Raw genomic sequence first — 18,217 nt, forward strand, 5'->3', positions numbered from 1 at the left:
TAGTGCCAGTGCAGAATATAGAATTCCTGGGTTTCAGTATAGACACAAACAAAGCAACCCTAGAGCTACCACATCACAAAGTGAAGGTGATAAAGAGCTCAGAACAGTTATAGCAAAGAAAGTCATATCTCTTCGAGCTCTTGCAAGGGTAGTTGGCCTGCTAGCGGCTTCGATCCAAGCGATTTTTCCGGGTCCGCTCCATTATCGAGCTCTACAGAGGCTCAAGATAAGACACCTACAAGAGGGGGTAGGATATCACCAGCTAGTGACCCTAGACCCAGAAGCGATCTCGGAACTCCACTGGTGGCTCGCCAACATGGAGGCCTGGAATGGCCGTGCGATTTTCGAAGACTCACCGGACATCGTCATAGAATCAGATGCAAGCAGGTCCGGATGGGGAGCCAGATGCGAGAACTTAGAGACAGGGGGGAAGTGGTCAGAACAGGAACTAGAAATGCACATAAACTGTCTCGAACTTTTGGCAGGGTCCTTTGCAGTGCAAGCATTTACGAAGGACAAAGTTCGGTGTTGTGTTCTGCTCAAAATGGACAACATTTCAGCAGTGCGTTATATCAACAAGCTGGGGGGAACGAGATTGAGGATGCTAGCAGAACTAGCGAAAGACTTTTGGCACTACTGCCTTCAGAATCAAGTAGCAGTCACAGCAGAGTATCTGTCAGGGACGCTCAACGAGAGAGCGGCTGGAATTCATGATATCTTTCAAGCGATTGGAAACTACACCCGAGTGTGTTCAACAGATTGCAGAACCTCTGGGGTCCTGGGGTCCCGTTCATATAGATCTATTTACGTCCAGACTGAACGCTCAGACGCAGACTTATTTCAGTTGGAGATTAGACCCAGGGACAGCGGGCACAGACGCCTTCCTCCAACGTTGGAACGGAACACTGAATGATGCCTTCCCTCCGTTTCTCATGATCTCGAGAGCACTAGCGAAAGTGCGCAGGGAGCGAGCAGACCTATTAATAGTCCTTCCCCTCTGGAGATCGGAGCCTTGGTTTCCAGTAGCGATGGAACTTTCTACGGATTTTCCGAGGATAGTTCCACAGCAGCAGGACCTTCTACTAGACCCAATCGGGAGAATTCACCCCCTAGTATCGACAGGCACCCTGCGATTGATAGCTTGCAAGGTTTCAGGAGAAAGTGGGATTTGCCAGGCATTTCGCGACTCGCTGCAGACTGTATCAGAGATTCATGGGCGCCTTCCACCATCAGGAGCTATAACATGGCATGGAAGAGTTGGGTTTACTGGTGCACAGAGCATGGTTTGGATCCCGTTTCTGCCCCTGTAGTGCAATTATTGAACTTCCTAGCAATAAAATTCCAAGAAGGTAGTGCCTTCAGGACGATAGGTGTACTGCGGTACGCGATCTCTGCAGGTCTAGACATGGTAGATAGTAAAGCTATAGGAGAACATCCGTCAGTCTTGCGTCTTTTGAGAGGAATGAAATTAAGAAAGCCCCCAGAACCTAAGTATACGACATTATGGGATGTCAGGGAAGTTTTTCAGCTGTTTCTGGCATGGCCAGACAATAAAGATTTATCTCGATTGCAACTCCCTGACAAGCTGGCAATGTTGTTGTGTCTCACAGCATGCCTTAGAGTTTCCGATGTAAAAGCGCTAGAGATAAACAGGAAGATATTCTATCCAGAGGGAGTAGCATTTTCAATAGCTAAAAGAACAAAAACAGACACTGAAGTGATTTCATACCCCTATTTTACAGAAAATAAGAAACTGTGTGTAGCCCAATGTATTAAAGATTATGAAACAGCCACAGTACTGCTGAGACCGCGAGGCGTAACACAGCTGCTAATAGCGCATAGAAAACCTTTTCATGCAGTAGCAACAGCGACAGTTGCGAGATGGGTACGTGAAATAATGCAATGGGCAGGCATAGACTTGTCACAGTTTGGGACGCATTCAGCTAGAGGGGCGATGGCATCTAGAGCATTTGCAGCGGGAGTGCCACTCCAAGATATAATGAAAGCGGCCGACTGGTCCTCCGAGTCTACTTTTAAGACTTTTTATTTCAAGCCAGTGTCAGATTTGGCAAATAGGGTGGTGGCTAGCTTTGAAGAAGCATAATGCGAGCCTCCTGTCTTGTCATAGAATAAAGATTGCCAACGCTGACAGCTCAGGAAGTCTCCATTCTATTAAAGACAAGGAGGCGAGCATTATATCCCACCCGGAAAGACTCGAAAGTTGATGTTATAATGTTGATATCACATGTTCAACTTTGTCTTATCACCCGCCCTTAAAAAGGGTATGTTTCTGTTTTTTCTAGGAGATGATCAGAAAGCAGCATGATCTCAATCACGGTACCGGTGAAGTACTCTGTCGTCTGAGAAGCAGCGGAGTTTGGTTCCAAGAACACTATTTCAGTTATAAGTTGGAAGTTGATAGTTGACAGTTCAGGACAGAGTTGGATTTGTTTCAGAGGATTTTCAAGGTAAGAAAGAAAGAGGAAAGGACCTGGGACAGTAGGGTTCTTATAGGATGACCTATCACCGCATTGGAGCATGGGATAGGGTCAGGACTACGGCACTCCTTGAGGTTCATGGGAGTTTGAGTTTGAGAGTTTTTTCGAGATGTAAGACTCTGGTTTGAAACTTTTAAACTTCGGATTGGCTATTTTATTTTTGTAAAAAAAGAAAATGCACAAAGGTAGATGTTTAAAAGTATAAGTTGAAATGCTGTTGTGGCAGTATTAAAGAAAGATGAAGCATAATGCTTGCCTTCTTGTCTTTAATAGAATGAAGACTTCCTGAGGTGTCAGTGTTGGCAGTCTTTATTATTGACACCTGCCTTAACTAGAGCAGTAATTCCTAGAGTAGAAAAATTGTTTCAACCTTCCCCCTCTGGTCCCCCTTGACATCAGGGGCCATGCTACTCCAGACTCACTGGTGGTAACTATAACCAGGAAAAGAGCTGGGGTTCCCCTATCAACTCGGGAGGCACCACCTGACAAGGAGTGCAAGAGGCTATACGCTCTAGGGATAAGGGTCACGGCGGCTGTGGCTTTTTCCACTCGCATCGCAAATAACACGACTTTGTTGGCTAGCTATGCCGATGCACAATGGCCCATGCTACAGGAGGGCCTTCAAGAAGTCCTTGAACCACTGCGGGCTCGTCTGCTCTCCATGATAGCAGACAGGTTAACCAAAGTATCCTAAAAAATACTTTGGATGCAGCAGAGACAGCAGCAGGTCCTTGGCTCAGGGTACCCTCCTGAAGAGGCATGCATGGTTATGGAACTCTGGTTTTAAACCAGAGACTCAAGCTTCACTTATGAATAAGCCGGTGGAGGACACTAATTTATTTGGGAAGGCAGTTGATGAAGCGCTCAAAACTGCAAAGAAAGAGCATGATACCCTCAAGACCCTGGATCAAATCACCCAGAGACCTTCCCAAAGGAGGGGGAGTGGGAATAGATGTTCCTTTCGTGGCCAACGTTTCCCTCAAAACCGATACGGCTCGGGAAATAATTGGTCCTTTCCCCAAGGAACCAGCAGCTACACCACCCCGTATCCCCCAAGAGGTCAAGGACGTGATAAAGGAAGGGGCCGGAATTCTACCCCTTGAGGCTCCCCTAACATAATTTCTACAAGAATGGGAGGGGATAACTACAGACCAGTGGGTACTTAACCGTTGCCCACGGGTACTGCATAAAATTCCGCCGGACTCCCCAATTCAGACCGCCACGATCAAGACGCCTGACGCCAGAGCATATGTGCATCCTGCTACAAGTTGAGACCCTGCAGGAAAAGGGCGCCATAGAAGTCAAACCTCTTCTACAGGAAAACAAGGGTATTTATTCAGTGTACTTCCTTGTCCCAAAAAGGATCTCAGCATGCGCCCTGTACTAGATTTACAGCCAGCGAACAAATTTGTTAAGCCTTAAAAGTTTTGTATGGTCACTCTGCAGGAGGTAATCCCCCCTGCTCACACAGGGAGACTACATGGTGTTAGGAAAGATTTCCACAGGGCTGGTAAATCTTCCTTGTCTGGTTCAACTCCAGAACTTTTTGCTTTTCTAGTGAGATATTTTCCATTAATACCTCAGTGAGTGGGAACCTTTTTCCACACTCACCTGTCTTTAACTCTTTTTATGGGTGTCATTTTTAAGACTCTCCATAGTGTCTTTTTAGAGTTATCATGTCTAACAACTTATTGGCAATAAGTGCCTGTTGTTGCTGGGTTGCCCTAGGGGCTCCCCATTTAACTTTCTTGTGCTAACCTTGAGTGAACTACAGTTCCCAAGGGTAGAAAGGATCTTTGGATCCCTTTTACATTTTATTCTGTGAAACCAGCACACCCCACCTTATGTGGAGTGCTGGGGAGATACAATGTATCCCCTTTTACATTTAAACTGTAACAATTCTGTTACAGTGACAAGCTTACCTTTAATGGCTGGTGGCAGTGATACCTTTTACTACTTTGGTGCACCTTTACCGCGTGCTGTAATCACAGCTGCAGTAAAGGCACCCAAGGGTGCTCATTTTTACCAAAATGGCCCCTGTCTTCTTTTTCTGCCATTTTAGTGTTTCTTGTCGTTTCTTGTTCCTTCCCCTGACACCCCGCCCAGGCTCCAGTCAGTCTGTAAGCACAGGAAGTGGGGGAGGGGTCCCAAACTTCCCCCTCCTTTGTCTTAGGTCTTCCTTCAACTGGGCCAAATCCCAGTGGGGGGTTGGCTGTCCTGATTGGACAGCCAAACGCCCCTTTCTTGTAAAATGCGGGGAGAGAATGCAGAGGTTGTGTTGCAGTTCCTGATAAATACTGGAAACCTGGAAGCTGAAGTCATGTCGACCACTGGAACCGAAAACCGAAGAGGATGACGAAGGAAAAGCGGCGGGAATGATTTCCAGCGGCCGGAGAGCCTGCTTTGTAACCAGAGCCTGCTGCAGCCCTTCCTTCCGATCGACCTGGGGTCTCCGAAAACGATGACCCGAACCCAGAGCCTGGTGAGACCCACTAGACTCAAGACGACCTGCATTTTGAGACATCCCACGGGTTGCTGCGACCTTGCGTTCTTGCAATACCCCAATACCCTGGGACCTCCTGCCACTGGGCGGTGCACGGTCTTCCGAATTCCGAATCTCGCTGAAACTTCGTGGGCATCCTGGTCTATCTCCAGAGATACGAATCGAGTCTAAAAAGTCCCCTCACAAGAGTGCTGGACCTTTTAAACGACGAGAATTCAACCGCGATTTTCTGTCTTCTTCTGTGCTCCTTGAAAAGGCGCCAAACCCGCAGAACCGCATACAGCCGCGAGAGAAATCTTGCCTAGAGCCTTCTTCATCCATCCCTGCTGCAAAGTCCCTTCTGAGGTCTTGTGTTCAGTCTCCAGGACAAGGAATCCAGTGACCGGGTATTTGGCTGCAGTCCCTGAAGTTCTCCTGCTGCAATCTCTTCTTCATTGCTGAGGTACTGTGTTGGCTTGGGTATATACTTACCTTAAGCCTGTTGGGATTTCTGTGTAGTCCTGGGGTGTTTTCTGTGATTGGGAGATCCCTCGTCCAGTACACCCAGTCCCACTGCAAGAATCCTGCTGGGGTGTCTTCTGCGAAGCCCCTGGACCCTCTTCTAACCCTAGAAGTAAAGTACTCACTTGTTTGCCCAGTTTTCCTAAGGAAACTCTGGCTTTTGCTACTAAAGAACTTATTCTAACACTGCCTGTTGGTCACTAGTCCTAGTGACCCCCTTCTGCCACTGTGAACACTCATGCTCTAAGGGAAAAGATTTTGAAGGGATTGGGACTCCTGCCTAGTAAAGAAATCAAGTGTTTTTACTTACTTGTAAAGAGTTGGTTGGTAACTGTAATTCTAAGAGTGAACAGTTACAAAAGTTCTTACTGATCTTGGATGTGTGATGCACTATTCTTAAAAGTATGGTTAACATCTTTCCTTCCTTAGCCACTGTTTTGCCAGTCTAAAAGAAAGTAGATGTGAAGGTATTTTACTCTCCTGTGATTAGGTTGTGCCTCTTTACAAAAGTAATGTGTTGGTTTCACCAGATTATTCCTGAAGGGTAATTGTATGAGTGTCCTCCAACTGTTGGTATCACCAGGTTAGTCCTGTTAGGATAACTGTATGAGTGTCCCCCAACTGGGTCTTGCTTCCCCTGACTTGCTGCTAGCCTGTCTTTAATAAGTCTACATTAGGTTGTTGCCTACCTAGAATTATCTATTCAGTAAAGTGTGACATTGGGTTTTACTTTCCCCTTCATTGTGAAGATAAAGTAAGTGGGTTTTACTTACCTTGTGTTAGCTGTGTGCCATCCAAAACAAGTTACAAGAGTTACTGCTTACCTCAATCTGGGGTTCCCTGATTTCCAAAGCATCTGTAATGATATATTACATCCATTAGGTTTAGCTCACCTGGTATAACTGTGTGTTATGACAAAAGTAGTTATAGGTTTTTACTGCACCTAGAATAAGTGTTTCACTATTCACCAAAAGTATATTGTCCAGTTGACTGTTTATGTGATTTGTTCCAAGAGTCACTGTACAACTGGAAGGGCCTACTATCCTTGTATTACCACAAGTAATCTAAAAAGTAACCATTGGTCTTTTACTCCTAAAGAATAGGCTTGGCCTATACTAAATGTGTATAACAAGGTTTTGACTTCCCTAGAACTACTGTTAGGTGTTCCAAATAAGGTCTATACTTGGGTCTGTGTACTTTCAAGTATAGTGTTGTGTTTTATATTGTGATTTCATATAATGTTTCAGTATTTACTTAACCCCTAGATTTATCTGGGCCTACTTGTATTTAAATAAATCCTTTATTTTTATAATACATAGTGTTTCAGTGTTTCTTTGGATCATTTGTATTACAATTTTCACTTGTACTGTATCTACTGCCCTCTCTCCCTCCTAAGATAAGCCTGGCTGCTCTGCCTACGCTACCATGTACTCAGGTTGTACAGTCTTATACTAAGAGTGGAGTCTTGTACTGCCTCAGTTGAATGGTTTCACTAGGCCCTTAACTGGACTTCAGAAAAACTGACCTAACACTGTTGGCATGCGCTGGGATCAAGGTGGATTGCATTACATTGATTATTGAGATACTTTGTGTCCAAAGGAAACCATCCAGTAGGTTTGGTTTAGCCAAGGTAAAGTGTACTTATTGTATTTAACACAAGAACCAACACCATGGCCTTCTTTAGGCCTGAGGACTTCTCTTATGTTGCAATGGAAACTGTGGTTACAATGTGTATAGAGAAGGGCCTCAATTGTGAAGGAAGTAAGCTTGAATTATTACAAAGGTTATGGGACCATATGTATGGTTCCAGGGAATCTGTGTCCACTTCTTACAATATTGCTGGGAGTGAGGATGATGAGGGTTCAGACAGCTGTCCAAACTCCTCAGAGGAGGAATATGAGGGTTCTGATGAGGAGGATGTTAGTTCATCCCCCTCTCCTTCTCCTGCCTCTACCTTACTGCCTACCATGTGCTCTGAGATATCTAAGCAACTGAATATAAGGAAATTCCTGTGGGAAAACAATATGAAGATGTGGGAATATGAGAAAAAGTATAACAGGTCTGTAGAAGACCATTTTCTGCACCCCTCTTCTTTTTCCAGTTCTTCTATGTCTTCAGCTTCCAGGTTTCCAGAATTGGTGAGTCAGTATGATCTGAAGTGTGACATTGTTGTATGGCTGAAAACCTTTGACCTCACTTGTAAAAGGTTTGGTCTGTGTGAGAGTGATAGAATACCCTGGGTTCTTTTTAGACTTCCCAAGAGGGACTACCATGTGCTCTTGGATTTACCTGAAGTAGAAATAGGTAACTGGGATAGGGTAAAAACAGCTCTCATAGATAGATATAAGAAAAAAGCTTCTACATATCTATACTTCTTAAGGGACTCTGAGCATAGATGTAGGTCAAAAAGTGCTGTCTCCTCATCCCTTAAGAAATCTGTCAATACTGAGTATAGCAGAAAAGCTGTGGTCTTAGACTCAGCTGAGCCCCCTTGTAACAAGGCTGAGGCTCTTAAACTTGAAGAGAGGTCCCCTTAGGAGACCCCTCTTTAGAGATAAAAGGCATTAACTGCCACTCTGAAGGGCACTTGGGTGTAGCACCCATAACTTCAAATAGGGACAAAGCCCCCAGGCCCACAAAGCTAGAGGTCACTCCTGTGACCCCACCTTTAGCTGCTGCTAAGGTGATAGAGCCTCTTGAAAAACCACATGTAGTGGAAGTGGTTCAACTAGTTCCCAGAAACTTAAAAACTTCTGTCCTAGTACCCATATGGTGTAATACCATTAACCAGGTCACTGCTGTGACCCCACCTTCAGTTAACACTGAGTTTATAGAACCTCTTGAAAACCCACCTAGAGTGGAAGTGGTTCAAGCTGTGGATAGAAACTTAGATATTCCTGTCCAATCTATAACACTGTCTAAAAACTTTGTTGAACCTGACAAGAACCTTAGTGTTCATGTCACACACCATGTGTGGTGTATGTCCTTTAGAATAAAGACCCCTCCAGTTAAACCTGTAGTGGCTGAAACATTTGAAAACCCACTTACAGTGGAAATGGTTCCAAAAACTCTAAACATGGATACACCTGAAAACCTGCTTACAGTGGAGGTGATCCAGATGGATGTACAAAGCTTAGGTGTTTTTAACAACCCTAAGAGGGCAAGGAGTTTCCTTGACCCCAAGGTAGGAATTGAATTTTCTCCTTTAGTTCAGAATGCCCAGAATGTAACTTCTAGGCCTGAAAAACTGAACACCAAAAAGAGTTATAAGAAACCTAAGAGTAGCTTTCTTACTAGGCCTTCTAATAAAAAGCCTGTGACTCCAACTACTCCTACAGGAGAGATGGATAGGTGTTCTGACAAGGCTAGGGTCTCTGTTTCAAGAGACCACTCTAAACCAGTAGGATCCTCTATAGCGAATCCTACTGTAAGTCCTAATGTTTGCAGGGCAACCTCTAACAAAGGCAAATCAAAATCTAGAAAATTAGGGAAATGGGAGCACAACCCATGCTCTACCATTTCAGTTCCAATTCCAAAGTCTTTGACCCACACTACTTCTGAGGAAGGGGTGGATAGACAAGATGGAAACCTAACTAGGCCTTTGAGGACTGGTAAACCTCAAAGCTGGTGGAAATCCAGAAAAGATATGTCTAAGGCTAAACCCCTTGACATTGTGGGCTCTTCTGCTGAAGACCCCCTTGTAAATCCTAGTGTTGGAAGGGAAAACCCTAACCAAGGTAAAACAGATCTAAGAGGAAGTGGAAGGATGTACAATGCTTTGCCATAACCCCTCCAACTAGGATACCTGAGACCCAACCTGCTCATGTGAGAGAGGTGGTGAGGAATCATGGAGACCCCTCTAGGTCTAAGGGATTTCTTTATAAGAACCCTTTTAAAAAGCCTATTGTAGGTTCCGAGGTTGTCACAACTTCTGAGCGACTGTTTAAACAGATCCCCTATACCCTAGACAAGAGTAAAGTGCCCAACACTACTTGAAGGTCATATAGTTTGCAAGTGATAACTAATATAAGAAAAAGTATCACAGCAAGGGTTACAAAAAGATTGCTAGTTGACTCAGCAAACAGTTTAACCGACTAGAAACAAGAGATCTATCCAGGTGAGGATTAGCTTCCCCTGTTCCTTAGTCTGGGGGGGACGAGTGTTAGGTAAGATTTCCACAGGGCTGGTAAATCTTCCTTGTCTGGTTCAACTCCAGAACTTTTTGCTTTTCTAGTGAGATATTTTCCATTAATACCTCAGTGAGTGGGAACCTTTTTCCACACTCACCTTTCTTTAACTCTTTTTATGGGTGTCATTTTTAAGACTCTCCATAGTGTATTTTTAAAGTTATCATGTCTAACAACTTACTGGCAATAAGTGCCTGTTGTTGCTGGGTTGCCCTAGGGACTCCCCATTTAACTTTCTTGTGCTAACCTTGAGTGAACTAGAGTGCCCAAGGGTAGAAAGGATCTTTGGATCCCTTTTATATTTTATTCTGTGAAACCAGCACACCCCACCTTATGTGGAGTGCTGGGGAGATACAATGTATCCCCTTTTACATTTAAACTGTAACAATTCTGTTACAGTGACAAGCTTACCTTTAATGGCTGGTGGCAGTGATACCTTTTACTACTTTGGTGCACCTTTACCGCGTGCTGTAATCACAGCTGCAGTAAAGGCACCCAAGGGTGCTCATTTTTACCAAAATGGCCCCTGTCTTCTTTTTCTGCCATTTTAGTGTTTCTTGTCGTTTCTTGTTCCTTCCCCTGACATCCAGGGCGGGAAAATCCTTTGTTTGAGTTTTGTCTTCGGCTGGAGTCCCCTGGACACCCCTGGACACCCCGCCCAGGCTCCAGTCAGTCTGTAAGCACAGGAAGTGGGGGAGGGGTCCCAAACTTCCCCCTCCTTTGTCTTAGGTCTTCCTTCAACTGGGCCAAATCCCAGTGGGGGGTTGGCTGTCCTGATTGGACAGCCAAACGCCCCTTTCTTGTAAAATGCGGGGAGAGAATGCAGAGGTTGTGTTGCAGTTCCTGATAAATACTGGAAACCTGGAAGCTGAAGTCATGTCGACCACTGGAACCGAAAACCGAAGAGGATGACGAAGGAAAAGCGGCGGGAATGATGCAGAGCCTGCTGCAGCCCTTCCTTCCGATCGACCTGGGGTCTCCGAAAACGACGACCCGAACCCAGAGCCTGGTGAGACCCACTAGACTCAAGACGACCTGCATTTTGAGCCATCCCACGGGTTGCTGCGACCTTGCGTTCTTGCAATACCCCAATACCCTGAGACCTCCTGCCACTGGGCGGTGCACGGTCTTCTGAATCTCGCTGAAACTTCGTGGGCATCCTGGTCTATCTCCAGAGACAAGAATCAAGTCCAAAAAGTCCCCTCACAAGAGTGCTGGACCTTTTAAACGACGAGAATTCAACCGCGATTTTCTGTCTTCTTCTGTGCTCCTTGAAAAGGCGCCAAACCCGCAGAACCGCATTCAGCCGCGAGAGAAATCTTGCCTAGAGCCTTCTTCATCCATCCCTGCTGCAAAGTCCCTTCTGAGGTCTTGTGTTGAGTCTCCAGGACAAGGAATCCAGTGACCGGGTATTTGGCTGCAGTCCCTGAAGTTCTCCTGCTGCAATCTCTTCTTCATTGCTGAGGTACTGTGTTGGCTTGGGTATATACTTACCTTAAGCCTGTTGGGATTTCTGTGTAGTCCTGGGGTGTTTTCTGTGATTGGGAGGTCCCTCGTCCAGTACACCCAGTCCCACTGCTAGAATCCTGCTTGGGTGTCTTCTGCAAAGCCCCTGGACCCTCTTCTAACCCTAGAAGTAAAGTACTCATTTGTTTGCCCAGTTTTCCTAAGGAAACTCTGGCTTTTGCTACTAAAGAACTTATTCTAACACTGCCTGTTGGTCACTAGTCCTAGTGACCCCCTTCTGCCACTGAGAACACTCATGCTCTAAGGGAAAAGACTTTGAAGGGATTGGGACTTTTGCCTAGAAAAGAAATCAAGTGTTTTTACTTACTTGTAAAGAGTTGGTTGGTAACTGTAATTCTAAGAGTGAACAGTTACAAAAGTTCTTACTGATCTTGGATGTGTGATGCACTATTCTTAAAAGTATGGTTAACATCTTTCCTTCCTTAGCCACTGTTTTTCCAGTCTAAAAGAAAGTAGATGTGAAGGTATTTTACTCTCCTGTGATTAGGTTGTGCCTCTTTACAAAAGTAATGTGTTGGTTTCACCAGATTATTCCTGAAGGGTAATTGTATGAGTGTCCTCCAACTGTTGGTATCACCAGGTTAGTCCTGTTAGGATAACTGTATGAGTGTCCCCCAACTGGGTCTTGCTTCCCCTGACTTGCTGCTAGCCTGTCTTTAATAAGTCTACATTAGGTTGTTGCCTACCTAGAATTATCTATTCAGTAAAGTGTGACATTGGGTTTTACTTTCCCCTTCATTGTGAAGGTAAAGTAAGTGGGTTTTACTTACCTTGTGTTAGCTGTGTGCCATCCAAAACAAGTTACAAGAGTTATTGCTTACCTCAATCTGGGGTTCCCTGATTTCCAAAGCATCTGTAATGATATATTACATCCATTAGGTTTAGCTCACCTGGTATAACTGTGTGTTATGACAAAAGTAGTTATAGGTTTTTACTGCACCTAGAATAAGTGTTTCACTATTCACCAAAAGTATATTGTCCAGTTGACTGTTTATGTGATTTGTTCCAAGAGTCACTGTACAACTGGAAGGGCCTACTATCCTTGTATTACCACAAGTAATCTAAAAAGTAACCTTTGGTCTTTTACTCCCAAAGAATAGGCTTGCCCTATACTAAATGTGTATAACAAGGTTTTGACTTCCCTAGAACTACTGTTAGGTGTTCCAAATAAGGTCTATACTTGGGTCTGTGTACTTTCAAGTATAGTGTTGTGTTTTATATTGTGATTTCATATAATGTTTCAGTATTTACTTAACCCCTAGATTTATCTGGGCCTACATGTATTTAAATAAATCCTTTATTTTTATAATACATAGTGTTTCAGTGTTTCTTTGGATCATTTGTATTACAATTTTCACTTGTACTGTATCTACTGCCCTCTCTCCCTCCTAAGATAAGCCTGGCTGCTCTGCCTACGCTACCATGTACTCAGATGGTACAGTCTTATACTAAGAGTGGAGTCTTGTACTGCCTCAGTTGAATGATTTTACTAGGCCCTTAACTGGACTTCAGAAAAACTGACCTAACACATGGCATCATTGGACATGCATACTTTCATATTTCAATGTTGCCGGCACACAGAAAATACCTCAGATTCATGATACAGGACAAGCACTATCAGTTCAAGGTTACTACCCTTCGGCATAGCCTCTGCACCAACGGTATTTACAATGGTACTGGCAGTGGCAGCAGCACACGTGCGCAGACTATCCATCCCGGTTTATCCTTACCTCGACGACTGGCTCATGACAGGGGACTTCTACGAGACATGTCTGTCAAATACACAAAAGACAATAGACAATTGGCGTGCATTGTGGAAGTGCGGTTGGGAAAGTGTGGTTGCTGCTGTCTCGCTGCGGGCTACACTGCTTTTCATTCCTTCACTTTGCAGACTTTGTGGACTCTGATCGTGGAATCAGCTTAAGCCTCTACGTATCCCGTGGACTTCTGGTTCTGCAAAGGAGGCATCCCATTGGACCATAGTTTGGGTACGCGTTTTTTTCTGGACTTTGAAATTGACTTTTGGTTTGAGGGACGGGTGGCTAACGTGATAACGTTAGTTACGTATGCTTGTGCAAGAGTGATTTGGAGTGCTCAATACTTATACATTTTTGCTTACTTTATAGAGCTTTACCCCGCCTCCAGCTCCTAGCAACCTTATCACTGCCGCGTTCGCGCATTAGTGCGCGCGCATTGTGGAAGTGCGATTGGGAAAGTGTGTTTGCTGCTGTCTTGCTGTCTAGCAAGATAGCGTGGTAGCGAGGGAATTTTGTTAAATTATACTATCACAGGCTTGGTAAAAGTGAGTGTTATTTATATTATCTTGTGTCGTTTTTTCTTTTATTTGCGTACCAAATGAAACAATATACTTTGACTTCTAACATGCCGCCTATTTCAGTATTAAAGGCAAACATAGGCGTGTTGCCCCGAGATAATATAATTGCTAAAGCGTTACCTCAGGGTCGCCTAACAAACCTCTTTCCACGTGCAGGGCACTCTACATCTCAGCGCTCGGCGTCTGTAACAGCGGATATCTGACTGTTTTGTACCGAGAGCAGAGATCATAATGCCACTAGTGTTTCTGAAGTCCCCCCCCCCACTCGGTGCTAACATTGTCCCCCACCAAGAACGCCATATGCAAACAGGTCTCCAACACGAGTCAGGAAATTTACATAGCCACTCAACACACTGAACCATGTGATCTAGTTGGAGAAGACGATAAGAGTGGAGCTCCAGCAGATACTACTTTAATTGCTGCTTGCCTCATTAAAGACGCTCACCAATTGTCAACTCTCGTGGCCGATTAAACTATATTGAGACCAGTGCTTTGCTCTGTCCTAACTCAGAAAAAGCTGCTGCAGGCGCACGCACATTTAACCATGATAAGCGAAATTGATGATGACGACATAGACTTTATGGGCCTTTCCAATAAATCCCAGGAAAGTGACCATGAAGTCCTTTACATTTGTCTAACAAGGGAGATCTATTACAACTAGAAGAAGGGGAAGGTGTGAAAAACACCTCAAAGCTCAAAACGCTATTGCCAGTTTTGGCTAACACTCATGAACAAGATCAGGGGCACTTGAAAACATCTGTGCTCAATGACAAATCGCACACACCATATGCAGAGGAGTCAGTGTCATTTATAGCCCCCACTCCTAGACGATCAAGATTTGACCCTACAGTACGTGAATCTGAGTTTTTTATTCATACGAACCATCCAGGCAGGGGCTCCTTCCCAGAGGCTCTGTCCCTGAATAACACTCTAAGTGCCATGAACACAGCACTATTAGCTGTGGAAAAACGTTACGAAATCTTGGATACTAAAGTCACGAAACAATCTGAGCACCTTGAGAAGCTCCTATCCTTAGTGAGCGTAACCCCGAATCAGGCTTGGCAGGGCTCACATGGTTTATTGCCAGATATAGGATGTGATCAAACTACCTGGCCAATGACTGAACAAGATACAAATAATCTAAACTTCCCTCTTCCTTTAAACGGGGATAAAGACAAAAGCATATTGGCCTCAGTTACTTTAGAGCAAGGCTTGTCAACCAGTGCGGACCAGACTGATCCACAAGGTCTGGTGAACACTCATCCAGACAAAACTAATACACTCATAGAATACCAAAATACAAAACCAATGACACCGACAGCGTCAGAGGGAAAAATGGCAGTTGGTGAACCTATGAAAGGTGATACTCATAAAAACATGTTTGAAGTATTTGGAACTGCAGGGGAAAAAACTGTGCCCCCTACGGCGCGCAACAGACGAAAAACCATGACCATGGTGTCATAGACTTCTCAACCCAGAATAGACCTTTTATTCAGCCTAGGATTCTCCATCAATGAGAAGAAATCCAGCTTAGACCCCGTCAAGTCAAGCAGTTCCTAGGGGCTCTAATTCGAGCAAAGGATGGCCTCGTCTTCCTCTCCAATGAGAGGGTCCAAAACATGTTGTTTCAAATCCCTCAATATCTAGCCAGTCGAGAGGTGACGGTACGCAAGGCTATGCGACTGTTGGGAATGATGGCGTCATGCATTTATCTGGTTCCTCACGCGTGTTTGCGCATGCGTCCAATGCAGGAGTGGCTCAACAGCCAGTGGTGTCAGGCCAGCGGACAATGGGACGATCTAGTGATTGTCTCGCCAGCCGTCGTTCTTTCACTGTGGTGGTGGACAAGGGAGAACCTCTTGAAGGGAAAATCCTTCACCACCCCGCAAGTGGAGGCCACTCTCACTACAGACCCATCTATCACAGGGTGTGGAGCTCACCTGCTTCAACAGACAGCACACAGAGTTTGGTCGTTAGACATAGCATCCAACCACATAAATCTGTTGGAATTATTAGCAGTATTCAAAGCACTGAAAGCCTTTCAGACACAACTGCAGGGAAAGACAGTCCTGATCCTCACAGACCACACGACGGCCATGTATTATTTGAACAAACAAGGGGGCACTCACTCTCCAGGGCTGTCCAAACTGTCCCAGAACATTTGGAAGTGGGCTCTCAAACACATGTTCCTGTTGTCACAACATGTTTCAGGGGAACTCGATCTTCTGGCAGACGTACTCGGCAGATATTTCCCACTACCCATGGAGTATGAATGGCGATTACACGTTTTCACAGAATGGGGCTTCCCAGAGATCGACTTATTCACATCTCTGGAGAACGCTCAATGCCAAGACTACGCCTCCAGGTACCCCCAGAACCGTTCCAAGGGGAACAGACTCTGGATCACATGGTCAGGGAAATTTGTTTACGCTTTTCCCCTGACTCCCCTACTTAACAAGATAGTGCACAAAATGCACCAGGAACCAGTCGCCATGATGTTGGTGGCCCCATGTGGGCCTGCCAACCCTGGTTCACTCATCTGAATGAGAGGTCTCTTAACTCACCCAGTGAAACGTCCTTGCCCGTACAACATGTTGTCTCAGGACAAAGGGAAGACACTTCACCCATACCTGCAAACATTGAACTTAGCGGCCTAGCTCCTGAGGTCATAGAGTTCGGACACCTGCAACTACCTCAGAGATGCATGGACATACTTAGGGAAGCGAGAATACCGAACACCCGATATTGCTATTCCAGTAAATGGAAATGCTTCGTTATCTGGTGCAATACCAAAGGCGTCAATACCATTGACTGCTCTCCCACGCACATTGTATTGTATCTGACTCACTTACTTGACTCAGGGCTGGTTTTTAATTCCCTTAGGACCAATTTAGCTGCTCTTTCAGCCTACACTACGTCACAACAAAGAGTGTCATGGTGGAAGATACCAGTTATTAAGGCTTTCATGGAAGGGGTCGCGAGGATTCATCCCCCCATTTCTAATCCAGCTCCCGGATGGGACCTGAATGTGGTACTAACCAGATTTATGGGGTCTCCATTTGAACCTATGTATAAGGTAAGTCTCAAGGATCTTACCTATAAAACAGCCTTCCTAGTGGCGATCACTTCGATTAGAAGGGTTAGTGAACTACAGGCCCTTTTGTTACAGTTCAGAGATAAGGTGGTTCTGTGCACTCACCCTCGATTTGCGCCTAAATTTATCTCAAGTTCCATTTGAACCAATAAATAGAACTGCCTACTTTCTTCCAGAACCCTACTAACATGGCCGAAAGAAGCCTACACACATTAGATGTGCGTACAGCAGTTTTGTTTGGCTGCACAGAACTAAGCCACTGAGAAAGACAAACCAATTTTTTCGTTTCAGTGGCAGCTGGTAGAGATGGGGATCCTGTCTCTAAATCAGCTATCTCAAGGTGGATTGTCTAATGCATCACACTCTGTTTCTGTAACGCTCACCTGATTCCCACGGAGGCGCTGATCTTGGCAGGAAGGTGTCTGTGACTCGAAAGGTGATGTGCAGAACCCGATGGGCTTCTGGGGTTGAACCTCTTCGCACTGTGTGTCGAACTCATAGGGTGAGGTTTCTGCAGGTGAAAGAATATGGGGGTTAATGGTCTGGGTTGTTCAATGTCCCTCTTCCTCTCTCTCCCTCTCCGTAGAGCCCCCAGGTCAACGTGCTAACCTTAGATAGGTGAATGCTGGGCTCTCCATCTGCGTCTGGTGCAGGGCGCTGTTGCCAGTTTCTTCACTGGTGAAACATAGGCCTCTTGGACTCAGAAGACCGTTACCGTCGTTAACTGCACGAGCGGTGAGTTTCCAGACACCTTTTTAGTCTTTATAGTCTTTAGGTGCAAGGCACGTTAACATTGAACAGGACTTCGTATAATGCTTTTCTCCCTTTTGTCTTGCAGGACTCTTGAGGAAGATGGAGTGAAGCGCCTGGAAATGCGTGAGTAAATGCAAGCGCTACAACTGTCTTTTCCCTTGCAGCGTAGTTCGTGCTGAAGAGACGCCAGAGTATTGCAGGCGTTCTACTGCGAAGAGCGCGATGGGCGTAAGTAAATACCTGTCTAATGTCTCTTCTTTTGTCTTTCAGAAGTTGGTTTGCAGCGCTGGAGTCCGCGGAATGTCCATAAGTAGATACAATGCTTTTATCTCCGCAGGCGGCGATGCAGTGTGAAGAAATCCAGAATTCATGGAGTGCCGGTAAGTAGTGACAATGCTTTTGTCTTCGCAGGCGGAGGTGCAGCGTGCCGAAAATGACCGCAGCCGATGGATCAGGTGAGTAGCACTGCGAGTTAAGGCTGCCTTGCTAACCTGCTGTTTCTTGTCTCTGCAGGTGCTGCTGTCGACTGGATGCAGGAATGGTGAGTATGCTTCTTGCAGATTCAGGATGCAGGAATGGTGAGTATGATTCTTGCAGATTCAGGATCGTAAGAAGAAAGGCTGGAACAGACTCGGTGAGCGTTCTGCTGCAGATGCAGAATAACGCGAAGCACGTTTCGTCTATCGGGTGTGGTTTAAATAGCCTTGGAGTGATGAGGCGTCTTACTCCACGGCCCCGCCTAGGTAAGAAAAGAGTTCCAATTCCAGAAGCTTTCCAGTGCTGAATCCAGGCAGTGGAGCTTGCCCCACCCAGGTAAGA

The 18,217-nt window shown here is 45.3% G+C and overlaps 1 protein-coding gene across 4 annotated transcripts in view; it reads left to right on the forward strand.

Moving 5' to 3' along the window:
- Positions 1 to 18,217, forward strand: part of LOC138582676 (histidine--tRNA ligase, cytoplasmic-like) — a 556,920-nt gene that overhangs the window by 378,681 nt on the left and 160,022 nt on the right. For 2 of the 4 annotated variants that reach the window (XM_069654213.1, XM_069654215.1), the window contains one exon: positions 2,304 to 2,455. The exons of the other annotated variants lie outside the window; for them this stretch is intronic. In XM_069654213.1, the coding sequence (XP_069510314.1) occupies positions 2,304 to 2,426 (123 nt within the window). In that variant the 3' untranslated portion in view covers positions 2,427 to 2,455. Of the gene's footprint in view, positions 1 to 2,303; positions 2,456 to 18,217 lie in introns of those variants that run through there. 4 annotated transcript variants of the gene reach the window in all.

Source organism: Ambystoma mexicanum, chromosome 3q (assembly GCF_040938575.1).
Source record: "Ambystoma mexicanum isolate Mex_15411 chromosome 3q, UKY_AmexF1_1, whole genome shotgun sequence".
NCBI classification, from domain to species: Eukaryota; Metazoa; Chordata; class Amphibia; order Caudata; family Ambystomatidae; genus Ambystoma; species Ambystoma mexicanum.